This window comes from Mycteria americana, chromosome 1 (assembly GCF_035582795.1).
Source record: "Mycteria americana isolate JAX WOST 10 ecotype Jacksonville Zoo and Gardens chromosome 1, USCA_MyAme_1.0, whole genome shotgun sequence".
NCBI classification, from domain to species: domain Eukaryota; kingdom Metazoa; phylum Chordata; class Aves; order Ciconiiformes; family Ciconiidae; genus Mycteria; species Mycteria americana.
Window position 1 is genome coordinate 166,694,171 of NC_134365.1, and position 13,686 is coordinate 166,707,856.

Consider the following 13,686-nt stretch of genomic DNA (forward strand, 5'->3'; position numbering starts at 1 on the left):
CCCAGCCTTCCTGCCCTCCCTTACGGTGACAGAGACTTCTTGCCAGTGATGGATTCTCCCTGGTTGATGTCAATGAGATGCTTAAAACCAGCTACAACTTACCCTACCTGCAATGTACGCTGCATTCTTGATAAGCTATGGGATGTTGTTCACAGTGACACCTGGCAGTGCCCTGGCTCCTGTGCCGCTGTTGTAACCTAAAGCTGTAAACAGTAGAGGGTCGATAGAGTGTGGGGGACCTGTACATCTTACCCAGGGCCCCAATCCACTTCTCTCACCCTCACTCACACTCCCTTTCTCCCTGTCTCTGCATTTTATTTCAGAGATAATCCTCCTTTTCTTTCCCGGTGAGAAACTGCAAGCCAGTAATCCAGCATACACACTACCCAGGCATACATACACACATATACACAGAGCGGTTTGGCTGTTTGATGCTAAAAGTAAGGGCACTGTTAATCATTCTGTCTCCCTGCTCCCTCTCTGACTGCTAGTGGCAATAGGACCAAAGTTTGGGAGGAGCTAGCGGAGCTAGGTCAGCTGTCCATACTGGGACCATCCTGAGGCACAAAACTCTTCATGCAGCACTGGCAGTGCTTCTGGCAGCTTTCTGCCCATGCCAAGTGCACCTGCAGCCTTGTGTTAGATAGGGCTCTTTTATGAAGGGAGAGTGACTGATCCTCCAAGGTAATCGTAGCAATCATGATGAAGGAGCAGGAGCGTGTAGAGGCACGAAAAGGAGGGAAGTCTGGGATTTGAATACGGTAAGTTGTCCCTGCCCTCAAGTTGCTTTTCTTTTACTGCAGCATTGGAGAACTCCCTCAGAATGACACCATCAGCATGCCTCTGCATTGTGCAAATGCTGGAAGAAGTTGTCTACGCAGCAGCAGATGAATCACAGGCAAATGCATTCAGCTATTTGGAAGAGCCAGCTGTATATTTGTCTAAACTTACCTATTTCCAATCTGATAAAGTATACCTAGAATGTTTGCAATAGAGAAATTTACTGTGCAGTTTAAATATAAACAATATGGATAATAAACCAAATCAGTCATATATTATACAATGATGTGTAATCTGCTTAATTTCTAAAATAATAAGTGATTAGGTTGTTCTATAACAATTGCCAGTTTTACTCTAGTATATACAGTAAATTAGGCTGTGAAACTATGTTTTCACATCATTAATTCTTCTTATGAAGAGCTTCTGTATCTTTTTAACCAGGGTTTTGATTTTCAGTCTATGCCATTTCATAAAAGCATATAGCATAGCATAGCATAGCATAGCATAGCATAGCATAGCATAGCATAGCATAGCACAGAATAGAATAGAATAGAATAGAATAGAATAGAATAGAATAGAATAGAATAGAATAGAATGGAATATTTCAGTTTGAAGAGACCTACAACAATCATCTAGTCCAACTGCCTGACCAATTCAGGGCTGACCAAAAGTTAAAGCATGCTGTTAAGGGCATTGTCCAAATGCCTCTTCAACACTGATGGGCTTGGGGCATCAACCACCTCTCTAGGAAGAACACCTCTTCGAAGGTGTTCATTGAACACCTCTCTGTTCCAGTGTTTGACCACCCTCTCAGTGAAGAAATGCTTCCTAACATCAAGTCTGAACCTCTCCATTTGTAAAGTATTGTTTTAATATTTATTTAAAAAATAACAAAATCTTGAATGCATCACTTCCAAATGGTATATTTCTTATTTCGTTTTAGGTTAAAGTCACGAGAAAATTAAGGTGGCAAGAGTAAATGTACATTATTTCCTTTTAAAAGGTTCAAAATCTAAAAGTAGGAGTCATGGGAATAATGCTAGGACTGTGAAACAAGAAAACAAAATACAAAGAAGCAAAATTAAGGTTAAAGCCCTTAACCACTTTGCTAAAGGGTACGCAGCATTCGTAGTCCTCAAAATCAAAGAATGATGAAAGGTTCCTCCACTAATGAGGCAAAATAAGATAAGGTAGTGATACAATAGCCACTAAATTTGATAATAAATGTATGTCCCTTCTGTGTACCTACCGTTGGGTACATTGAAACACATGGAAATAACAGTAGAAGACGTTCATATGACGTTGTTTAGACAGACTGAATTGTTTTAGCGGAAATGTTTCTTATTTTCCTCTTTTACTTTATTTTCCTGAATTTTCAGTTTTAATGGAAATGCTTATTTTTTCTTCCATTCTTCTGTTTTCCTGAATTTTTATTAGATGGATACAACTCATAAGTTTTTCAAGCAAAATCAGGGGTGGATGTTATAAATAATGCTTGGAAGTACAGCCTAATATTTCCCTTAGAGAAAAATATTGTCATTGTATCTCTGTTATCAAATCAATAACCACTTTTGGTTAACATTATACTGTGTATTTTTATATGCATATAGAATAGATACAGAAGTCCATTTCAGGTGCATTGAGTACAGCTCTTTGTGATAGCTACGATTTATTTTTAAGTGATGAATTTCAGATGTGTTTCATGACCTGATTTATATTAAAGGCTTAAAATAAGCATTTTCTAATATTAAAATTTCTTTAAAATGGAGTGAGAAAATTAGTTATTTTTAATGTAAGTTCAAATAGCTTGTGAACTTACTTCACATGATTGACTAATGCACTCTAAGCAAGCAACCAAAATGCAGGAGCTATGACGCAGTAGGCATAAAGCTGCTGTATTTATAGGCATATAATTATGTAAGTAAATAAATTAGATTTTAGATACTAAGGAAGTGGGTTCACAGAATAGCTACTTCAAAGGATGCTGATCTCTTGCATCTCTTTAAGTGCCTTAACCTGTAAAGCTATGAAAGTTACCCAATATCCAGGCAAAGCACTTCCCACAACTAGAAATGCTGTTAAACTCATCTTTTGTTGAAAATCAAGCTGACTGCTTTCCAAAACTAAAAATTGCAGTTATACTATAGCTTGCAGGTGTATGTTTTGTATATATTTGGAATTATCAAAAGATGTTTTTCGTCACCTTCTTTCCATTCCTTTTTCAAATCTAAAAAATTAATTGGTTTAGTGCACTTCTACAGCGCTTCATTTTCTGGAATGACATGGAATAAGGCTGTGTGACTTTTCGCTAGAGAAACCCCAATAAAAAGTTGCTACATAAAACAGATCCTACAAGGAATAGAAAAAACCCACAAATATTCTATTTATAATGTTTGTGCATATGTCTCTTCATGGGAATATTAAATTTAAAACATCACTGTATTACAGCAGTTCCGACTGTTTAAGTGTTTATAGCTAGTCATTTCAAGCAAAAATAATCAATAAGGAAATAAAGCTCTAAATACAGTCTATTAAATTCTTCTTCCTGCTAGCATTCTATGACACAAGAAAGATGTTGCTTTTTTTCTAGTATAAATGACAGATTAAAAAAAGAGAAAGACAAAAGTCTCTTTTCATACAATATAATTATGCATATTTTTTAGAAGACACATAACTTAGATCCTCTTTCAGGATTAGACTAAGATCAGTGAAAGGACTTGAGAACTTCCAGAAGTTTAATATTTTCATTATCTCCAACTGTTTGGAAAACTGATCTGGTGAAAGTCCACAGGGGTTGGAACACAGTGAAGACATAGTGCTTTTGAAAATCCCATTCCAAATTTTTGTAGGCTTATATTACATACAAAAATACATACAAGAATTTTACCAAACCTATAGCACAAATTCCTCACTTCCAAAATTAGGAAATGCCAGAATTTGACTGTGTGATTTTATTTTTTTCTGTTGTGTTTCTGATTCCCACATTTTTATATGCATATATAGCTTTTCATATCATGGTCACAAACTTCATTTTCCTTCAGATCCCCAAATCATCAGTGCCCAGAACACACAATGAATCAGTATTCCTTTTCATCTCTTTTATTCAATATTAACCCCAAACACTACTGATCTTTTGGGAATCAGGAACAATAGTTTCATGTAAAGTTTGGAGGAAAGACTTAATTATAAAGCCTTGTGACTTTTTCTCTTCTCTCATGTTCCATTCCGCTTTTCCTTCAGCTCTTGCCCTGGGCCCATTTCACCTCCTCTCAGGTCCTCTGTTTGTTCCACTCTGGTGGACCTCTCAGCTGCTGCGTTACCCAACGCGTGACAGCGGAAGTCTTCACACACCGAAACAAAACCACGGCTAAGACAGACTCTCTCTTACAGACAGCTCCCCCAACCAGCTTGACTTTCAGCTGCTGAAGCAGCGTGCACACAGGGAAAGGGGTGGAAACACACAGCTGAGGATGGTGCCAGAGCAGGACTTGGTAGCCCAGGGTGAGCCTGGCTTAAGCTGCCATTGAACCACGCTGTGAGTGACACAGGAACCTGCCCTTCCATGGCATGGGGCCGTGCCATTAACCCATGCATAAAGGGAACAGAAACATGCTCTTACACTGGGGGTTTACAGGCTCCATCCACACCAAAACTTTGTAAATCTTGCTAAAATCTTTGTCCTTCTGTCTTAATATGGACACTCAGTGGCTAGCATAACAGAATGGAGGTAACATGAAACAATTTATTACAAATTATAAACAAGTTTCCATAGGTTTTTTGTTTGTTTGTTTTTCCTTAAATAAGGCTTAAGTGTGTTACAAAGCTCTTGTGCATTCATTAGCCTGCACAGTTGCCCTCAATGAGGATTTCCCTGGCTATACGCAAGTTCAAAGACCAGCATGTGGCAACTCAGGCTGAACACAAAGAGGAGCATAGGATGAAGCTACAGTGTCCTTTGTAGCAATAAGCATTTTTACCTGTTATCCAATGCTTAACAACTACATAATATCATCTTTTTCAGATTATCTTAATAATGAATACTCTTCTTGTTTTGTATGATGCAGCTCTCTTAAACTTCTATTACATTATATTTGCATGAGCATACGCACAGAAGTCTGCAAAAAATTTCTGTTCCAACTCCTACCAGCTAAAAAGCATAGGGTCCACTATGCACTGAGCATAAACAGTACATAAATGGACATATATAGACTTCAGGAACACAGAACAGAACTGTCATTAAATATATGTGTGTGTGTGTATATATATATATGTGAACATATATAAATATGTGAATAGTTGCACAGCCCACACATCTCCACTAGATTCTGCAGAATAGCATAGAATAACGTCCAGGTATAGAGCTGATGAACAGGTGCTGCGCCTATTTGTCAGCCAGCAGAGCTGTGGGAGGCAGGAATTACAGGTGTGAATTCGAAACAGGAACAACAAAGGCAAAGAGAAATTCCGGCTGGAGACAGCGTGGCACTGCTCTGCTGACCCAGGCGGAAAAAGGAACAAGTTGTAAATTACTGGAAAAAAGAGTTTTGTAAAAGGAAGCCATGTTATATAGGCATTAGTGGTCTTTCCACACCACACAGAGCTTAAAATATGAACATACATTAGATTTAAATATAGATATCCATGCAACGTGTTAGGAAAAAATCCTTTACATATAGTTATTTATGCAAACATACACATGATTAGATAAAGAGCTGTACAAATACATGTATCACTAAGCAGGATACTCTGTTTATTCTCATATTAACATTTGCATATGTATGTATCCTACTTCCAAACATTTAAAGAATTTTTTTTCTCTGTCTGCTTCTTTAAATCTCATAAAAGTACTTACTGTGATGAAATTCACTTTTAAAACTGCAGAGACTGCTGCGTGCCTAAACGAGCCATTATTTGGTGGCTCATAATCATCTTTTCTGTGTCTGTTAGAATCACTGATGCATTAATTGCTTATCAAAATTTGAAACAGTTCATGAGTCACTCTGAAGATAAAATAAATAAATATTAATGAGCCAATTTCAACAGAATTCATGTCCCCTGCATCTTAAAGCTGAAAGACTGTATCTATTACATGTATCTATTACAGAATTAGGTCTTGCTACCTAATGTATGGGCAAATATGAAATATACGGAAGCCATACTCAGCAAATCAGAACTGACTGACTAGACCACCATGTTTCAAGGGATCAATGCATCACAGTCTTATCTGACCAAATTATAGATCAAAGAGAGAAAGGACTGGTCAAGTATAACATAGAGATTAAGTGATAGAGATGTCTAAATGTATAAGTCTGATGCAGATTGAGTGAAAAATGAAATACTTAGTTTTTAAAGTTTGGAAGTGATTCTATATGAGAAGAACTTAACACAACAGAGGTAAACACTTGATATTCAAACAAAAATATTGGACAAAATATGATTACATAAGAAATTTTAGTATTCCTTACATCGTATGAGGGAAGGGGAGAAGGAAGGCGTAGAGTTTTAAGGAATATCAAAATAAAGCATTTTATTTTGGATCAATCTGAAATTTTCATTAAGCCAAAAGACTGGGTGGAGGGCTCTTCACCCATTTAATTTTTTACTAAAATTGAGTGAAATATACTATTTTGGAGAGTAAAAACTTTCATTTTGAAAACATGAGTGTGCCGAGAGACTTTTAAGTCTGGGACAATGCCGGTTCGCTGTTGAAAATCCAAGTCTAAAACTTTTCAAACTAAATGACCCAGGATGAAACAGGAAACAGAAGGCCTTCCCTTGAGCCTTTACTTTCTTATTCTAGCTTGTTCCTGAAAATTGTAGGCAAAAAAGATCCCCCCAAAATATGAGGAACAGGGAATATCCTTAAAAGGCAACTGTAGCTCTGAAACATATTAGGAATTAGACAGACATCAGTGAGCCACTTCTGAGCCAAAGTGTTAGTGAAAAACATTTTCAAAAAAATTCACAGTTTTTCTCAAGGAAGTTCAGCAGCAGGAGATTCTGGCTAATGTAGCTGGCTGGTATAAAGCAGAAAAAATGGGAAATTCATAGAAATGGGCAATTTCCCTGTTACTCACTGACTACAAGCAGGACGAAGAACCCATTTTAATGGACTATGGGTCTTAGTAAGAAATGAAGAATACTCTGTTTATTAAATTAGGTCAAGTTTTTTATTGTCAGAGGTCATATCAGCTGCTTAGCAGAAGACGCTGCTTCAACTTCAGCTAGTCAGGTGAAGAGGCAGGTTGTGGTAGTCCTAGAAGTATTAACTGCACCTCAGCTGGTGCCACGCCACAGTGACACCCAGGCACAAACAGACCTGTGTACCCTGTAAAACTAAAGGCATGTCCCCAGATCAAAATATTCCACCCAGCTCTAAACACAGAATATGTCACTGTCAGTGAAGTCTGCATGTAAGAATACAGAGAAAAATATAATTATAAAACATATCATGGATTAAATATAACATAGGAAGAATTAAAATTTTGCACTTACATCACCTTCATAAATTTGCAGATATACTAACTTTTTTCTAATGTGTGGCTAAATAATGTGTATTTTCCTTAATGGTATCTTAAAATTCTTCATTTCATGCATTCACAGCTAACACAGCGCTCGCACAAGTTGCTTTTTCTCTTAAGTATATGTAAGGAAGGATTTAGTTCATGTTATAAATGAACTGTGCTACTTTCTCTGAAACCTACAAAATTATGCAAATAATATACGCAAAGTCATGGGATCTTTAAGACAGGCCACTGGTATCTAAAAGTAGGATTTTTAAAATTTATCTTTATGTGTATATAAGATAACAATGAAGCAATTAAACAATTAACTTACGTTGATGAAAAACGCTTTTTGTGCTCCTAAAAATTATTCCAAGTATATCGTAAAACAAATTTCCAATCTGCAAACAAATATTATTGCTGAGATTTAACACTCTCATTTACACAAATGTCAGATTATTATTCAATTCTGTTTTTATAGAATATTTGTGTAATTAGTTTTTCACCAGATAATTTACTTTCCTCTCGTTAATATTTTAAGCTTCCAAACTTAATGATACATTGCATTGTTCACCCTTGTTCAGTAGAACTTAACAGATGCAGTGGTAAAGTTAAACCTAAAGCTATTCAGTGCAGCTACTGAAAATGTTAACTTCTAAATAAAAAGGGTGAAGGAATAGAATTTTCCATTGGATTGTGCAACAAAAATTTTCACTCAGCAAAATTTTGAAAAAAGCTGTGGTTTCATGGGAAACAGGAAAAGATAAATTCCACACAAGAATTCTTTTCATTTTGAAAAGCCTTCACTGTAAATGCTGCCAAAATGTTAAATCTCCACTTGATGTTAAACTTGTGAATAGAATATGGGAAATTAGCAGGTCGTGTGCATGATTAAAATAAAAACTGGCAGTGCTGGAAAAATGCCTTGTCGAATAAAGCTGAACTTGGATACAAATGTGTTCGTCACCGTAAAAATGGCCAAACAATTATTAGTTATCAGTGTAACTTTTCTCAGTGTCACGTTTGCACCGAGCGTGGATAAAAACAGCTTCTTACCTGCTCAGATAATTCCGGTCCGTTGATACGAGCCTGTACAAGAGCATCATTAACAAGTGAATGGAAGTTGAGAAGCACGTGCTCAATGTCGTATGTCCCACTCATGGCGCTTGAGAGCTCCTCCAGGGACTGAATATACCCCCGCCAATGAAGATCAACTTCTGCCATGTTAGCTAAGCAGCCTCGGATGACATTGAGGCAGTAGCCCATGCAGGGCTTACTTAAAGTCAGCCCTTGGCAATGGGGGCAGTACTGCATTCTCAGCAAAGCTCTGCTGCAGTCTTTAGAGAAATGCAGATGATCTGTTGTATTGATCACTTCAATCCCCAAATTCAGAGCCTGCAAGAAAGTCCGGCTGGGTAACAGTGATCTTCCCATTTGTCCTATGGCCTTTTTGGGAACGTTACCAAAGGGCCTGATGTCTCTTCTCGCCATTCGGAGGCACTCCGCATATTCCAGTGAAATGTCAGTCAGACCAGGGTTAATCACATGGTTGTAAACTACTGGGAACAGGGTGTCAAAAAACCTGTTGACAAATTCCTCTGTGCTAACGTCTGTGCCAAATATGAAGAGTCCAACATCTGTGAAAAACTCCTGGACACGTGCAGTAGCCTCAGCAGCCATGTTTCTATATGCATTGCAGAATAGTGTGCTTGTGTAATTCTCAGCCAGTCTGATAAGCGTTTCAAAGGTTTCTGTAATAAAAAAAAAGTTCATTATTTTTAAGGTTTAAAAATTAAGAAATTAGAGTAAGAACTTAAAACAATTACATCAGGGCATCTTACATTTATCCTGAATGCATTTTTTGCATTAGAACTGATGAAGAGACAAACTTCTTACAAACTGTGACAACTGCCTTTTGTGTATAGGCAAACACCTTACAAGTAATGTTGCAACACAATTAATAAACCATATGTTTTCTTGGCAGGATATATTAAACACAGTCTAAAAAAAATATTAAAGGAAATCAATTGTAAAATGACTTATTAAGTTCCAAAAAACAACAAAGCCTTACTGTACCTGTCTATGGATATACATACATTAGCTCTCGCATCTCATGACTCATTCTGCAACTTGCAATTGAAAGTTAAATGCTCTCAGTCACTCCACTTCAAGTCATTCCTCTTACCATCCTAAATGGATGGGCAAAAGTAACATTAAACAATTGAAACAACTCTTCCACTCCATTAAAACATAACTTTTAAAAGATCAAACAATTTTGTCTTCTTGTCTTCCAAATGAGATGTACCAAACACACATGAGAACGTGCTTTTAAACCATGCTGTTTGGTCTGGCAATTACTATGGTCAAGCAAAGTGATGGAATGTGCAGAATTGCTCTCCTCAGGCACTGTGATGGATACACCCTCTCTAAGCCTCAAGATCTGCATAACCGGTAAAGCCTGAATGGATAAACATACACTGAGTTTCATGTCTTAGGTGGCAATCCTTAAGCACACTGACTAGTTTTTAATAAAAGTTCAAGTATACTGGAGAAGGATTCTCTCCTGACTTGATCTATGACTTGCAGGTAAGGAAAAATGCAGGTTTTCAAAACAAAAAAAGAATGTTTGCACTGAGGAATTTCCTAGATCTGCCTGAGAAGATTGCACTTCAGGGAAGGCAAAGGAGCAATATATAGATCAAAAGGAAACTTACCTTAGAGTTGAGAATAAAAATACGTAGAAGCACATATTACAAGAATTAACCCATTTTATCCACCGGATAGCTATGACCCAGTAACTTTCTTTTATTCATTCAAGCTTTACAAGCTTTCATGTATTTATTTTTTCACACATTTTTTTAATGGGACTTTATAGAAATAAAGTGAGGAAAAGCACAAAGTACAGTTAATACTGTCCAAACAGTGATGTTAAAAATAGGCAGAATCAAATTGTGCCAAACTATGTCAGGCAATTACTGAAGCAATCTGAAGTCTGATGTTAAGTCACTGACTGAAAGGAATAGTAGAAGACTCAGAATAATTTTAATATAATAACCAAGACTGGCCATCACATCTTTAATATATATCTATGCATAAGAACAAATGTCTTAAATTCTGATAAAAAGCTTGTTCAGGTCAGTGAAATGACCCTCACTGACTTCAGTGGGTTTGAAATTGCATGCTTTGTGAAAAGATCACAGAGAAGACATATGAAACTAATCTGCTTATACTTTCTATGCATTCTTTGTTTTCTCCAATAAAAATGAGATACATGCTTATAAATCAGAGTCATTACCTCTGTTCCTCTGCTATTAACTATTAACTCTTAGTTTCATATTTCACACCACCCGTAAGACTGATTTTCACAGAATCACAGAATCACAGAATCATATAGGTTGGAAAAGACCTTTAAGATCATTGAGTCCAACCATAAACCTAACACTGCCAAAACCACCACTACACCATGTCTCTAAGCACCTCATCCAAACGTCCTTTAAATACCTCCAGGGATGGCGACTCAACCACTTCCCTGGGCAGCCTGTTCCAATGCTTGATAACCCTCTCGGTGAAGAAAAATTTCATAATATCCAGTCTAAACCTCCCCTGGCGCAACTTGAGGCCATTTCCTCTTGTCCTATCACTTGTTACCTGGGAGAAGAGACCGACCCCCACCTCTCTACAACCTCCTTTCAGGTAGTTGTAGAGAGCGATGAGGTCTCCCCTCAGCCTCCTTTTCTCCAGGCTAAACAGTCCCAGCTCCCTCAGCCGCTCCTCATAAGACTTCTGCTCCAGACCCTTCACCAGCTTCGTTGCCCTTCTCTGCACACGCTCCAGCCCCTCAATATCCCTCTTGTAGTGAGGGGCCCAAAACTGAACACAGTATTCGAGGTGCGGCCTCACCAGTGCTGAGTACAGGGGCACGATCACTGCCCTAGTCCTGCTGGCCACACTAATTTTGATACAAGCCAGGATGCCATTGTCTTTCTTGGCCACCTGGGCACACTGCTGGCTCATATTCAGGCAGCTGTCAACAAACACCCCCAGGTCCTTCTCTGCCAGGCAGCTTTCCAGCCACTCTTCCCCAAGCCTGTAGTGTTGCATGGGGTTGCTGTGGCCCAAGTGCAGGACCTTGCACGTTTTTAAAGATTTTGCTCTATCTCTCTTTTCCATTCCTCTAACATTCACATAAGTAGGGAAAAAAGCGTTGACTGCCCACAGTGAAGAGTAGGAAAGTGCATCCCGTTTGTCTTTTTTTTTTTTTTTTAGTACTATGGCACATACATATGTGCATCTCTCCTAAAGTGAATTTCACTATAAGCACTCATATGTGCCAAATTTCACAGTGATTCAGCAGAGGGTTTGATTTGTTTCAAAAGTCAGACTCCTGAAGTCAGGGCCTTGCATGGAGCTAGGCTCCCACCAAGGGAGACCTATTCAATACAGCAAAGCCTCTTCAGTTTATCCCAGGAGTTGACACGCAGAAGGGCCAGCTGAGTAACTCTCATCGCCACCGGCTCTGTGACTTTTCTCAACCTCAGCACCTCATGCCAGGTCGTACCTGAGACACCTGCACTGTACCCCGTGTTTGTAGGTGTGCACATGGGAGACCCGTGTCTTTCTGGAGCAGCAGATGAGACATAACATATCAGACAGGGAGTATTAGATTGATCAAGATGCCCACTTTAAGGTGACTGAACTGAGGATGAGATCTCCACCAGCTATAAAGGCAGTTTGGACACCTAGCTCGCATGGAGGCACGTATACATGGACAGCTAAATTACAGCCCTAAATATCCTACTGTACATTATGTCTTATTTTTATTGGAGGGAACAAGGAATGCACAGAAAGTACAATCCTACTATGGAGGCTTTATTTAGTTGCCTAAGAGTGTTTAGTACCATTTTCAATGGCAGATGCTGTTTATCTGCCTGTTCAGAAGGGCATGGGTATCCTGCAGGTCCTGTGTCACATCTGCAGGCTTTGTGTGGATGTTTTGCATTTAAAGTGGTACTAGATGGCTGTGCCTAGACAACTGAACTAAAGTCTAGATACCCAGTTATCACTGACTCAAGAAACCTTCATATAAAAGCTTGGAGCAGCCAGAATAACAAAGACAAAAATCTAAGTCAAATTGATTCTTGGTTGATGGTTTAAAATAATAAAGTGTGAAGAATATTAAAGCCTCCTAGGAAAATGGCTATTTTTGTAACTGTAGATTCAGTCTTTTACGCAAATTTTGCCAATGCTTCAGATGAAATTTGTTAAAGTAGGTAATGTTAGTAAAATAATGATGTTATAATAATCTCTTTAGAATGACATGAATAAGGTTTTTATGACCCTTCTCAATTTTTATTATTACTTTTTCCTAGATGAAAACCATAAAGTATGTGATCTAAAATGTCTGTTACAATCCATGGCTGCAGCATCCTATTACCAAGAGCACAAATATTAGATGAAAGAATAAATCATGCTGCACATGGATAATCAATAGATTTTACAATGTGGTCTAAACAATAATAAACCTTCAAGATTGAATTACATTGCTAGTGCCCCAGCAACCCACAGATGAATGAGTACAATAATCAACTGCATGATTTATCGACTATTTGTGCTTTTCTAAACAGCAATGATAATACTGGCCACTTGTGTTTACAATTCTGCATCATGTTGTTTAATTGTCATTTCAGGATTTCTTACAAAATTTGTTAATCAGGTTTATTCTGCTGGCATGTTTCCTACTTTATAACCGCCAAAGCTATTCCAGAGATTTGTTTTGCTCTCAGACAGCTTGAAGAATGACAAACAGGAAAGCAGACCTATGTTTACTTTCAATATTGAACAGCTCCTGTGAACACCTTATGATGGCAATCTATGTCATTTACACCACTTTCAGAGACTTCAATGACAAACCAAGTTATGCTGGTTCAATACTGCAAGCGTATCATAGATTTAACAATGTGTTTCTCTATCTTTTAAGTCTATGGGCCCAGACTAACATCATCAGTCTTAATTATTCAGCCACATAAAAGAAGCGGTGAGTTTTCAATCAGTATAAATCCAATACATATAAAAGGCATTTTAAGTATAACCAAGATGAGCCAGACAAGCTCTTTTTATTGCTATTAAATGATTTTTTAATCTTCAGGCTCAGTGCCTGTTATCTCCATCCTTTATGAGACCTTTGTAGTAACCACTATACAATATCCTACAGATACCTTCTGCAGCACTACCGTGGATAATGTCTAGCATTTACCATGGGTGACATGTCAACTTTTATTTTTCTTTGGCTACACTTATAATTATGATTTGTATACTCCTAAGTCAAAAATCAGGGCTGTCAATATATTAACCCATTAATTTTTTGAAAGAGCAGTAATATCTCTCTTCCTGGTTTTGCTAAGAA

At 37.8% G+C, this 13,686-nt stretch overlaps 1 protein-coding gene across 1 annotated transcript in view; it reads right to left on the reverse strand.

Annotated features, from left to right (window-relative positions):
* The window catches only part of GPC5 (glypican 5), a 777,907-nt gene that overhangs the window by 627,617 nt on the left and 136,604 nt on the right, over positions 1 to 13,686 (reverse strand). The window contains exon 3 of the mRNA XM_075491967.1: positions 8,340 to 9,034. Coding sequence (XP_075348082.1) covers positions 8,340 to 9,034 — 695 coding nt within the window. The remainder of the gene's footprint in view (positions 1 to 8,339; positions 9,035 to 13,686) is intronic.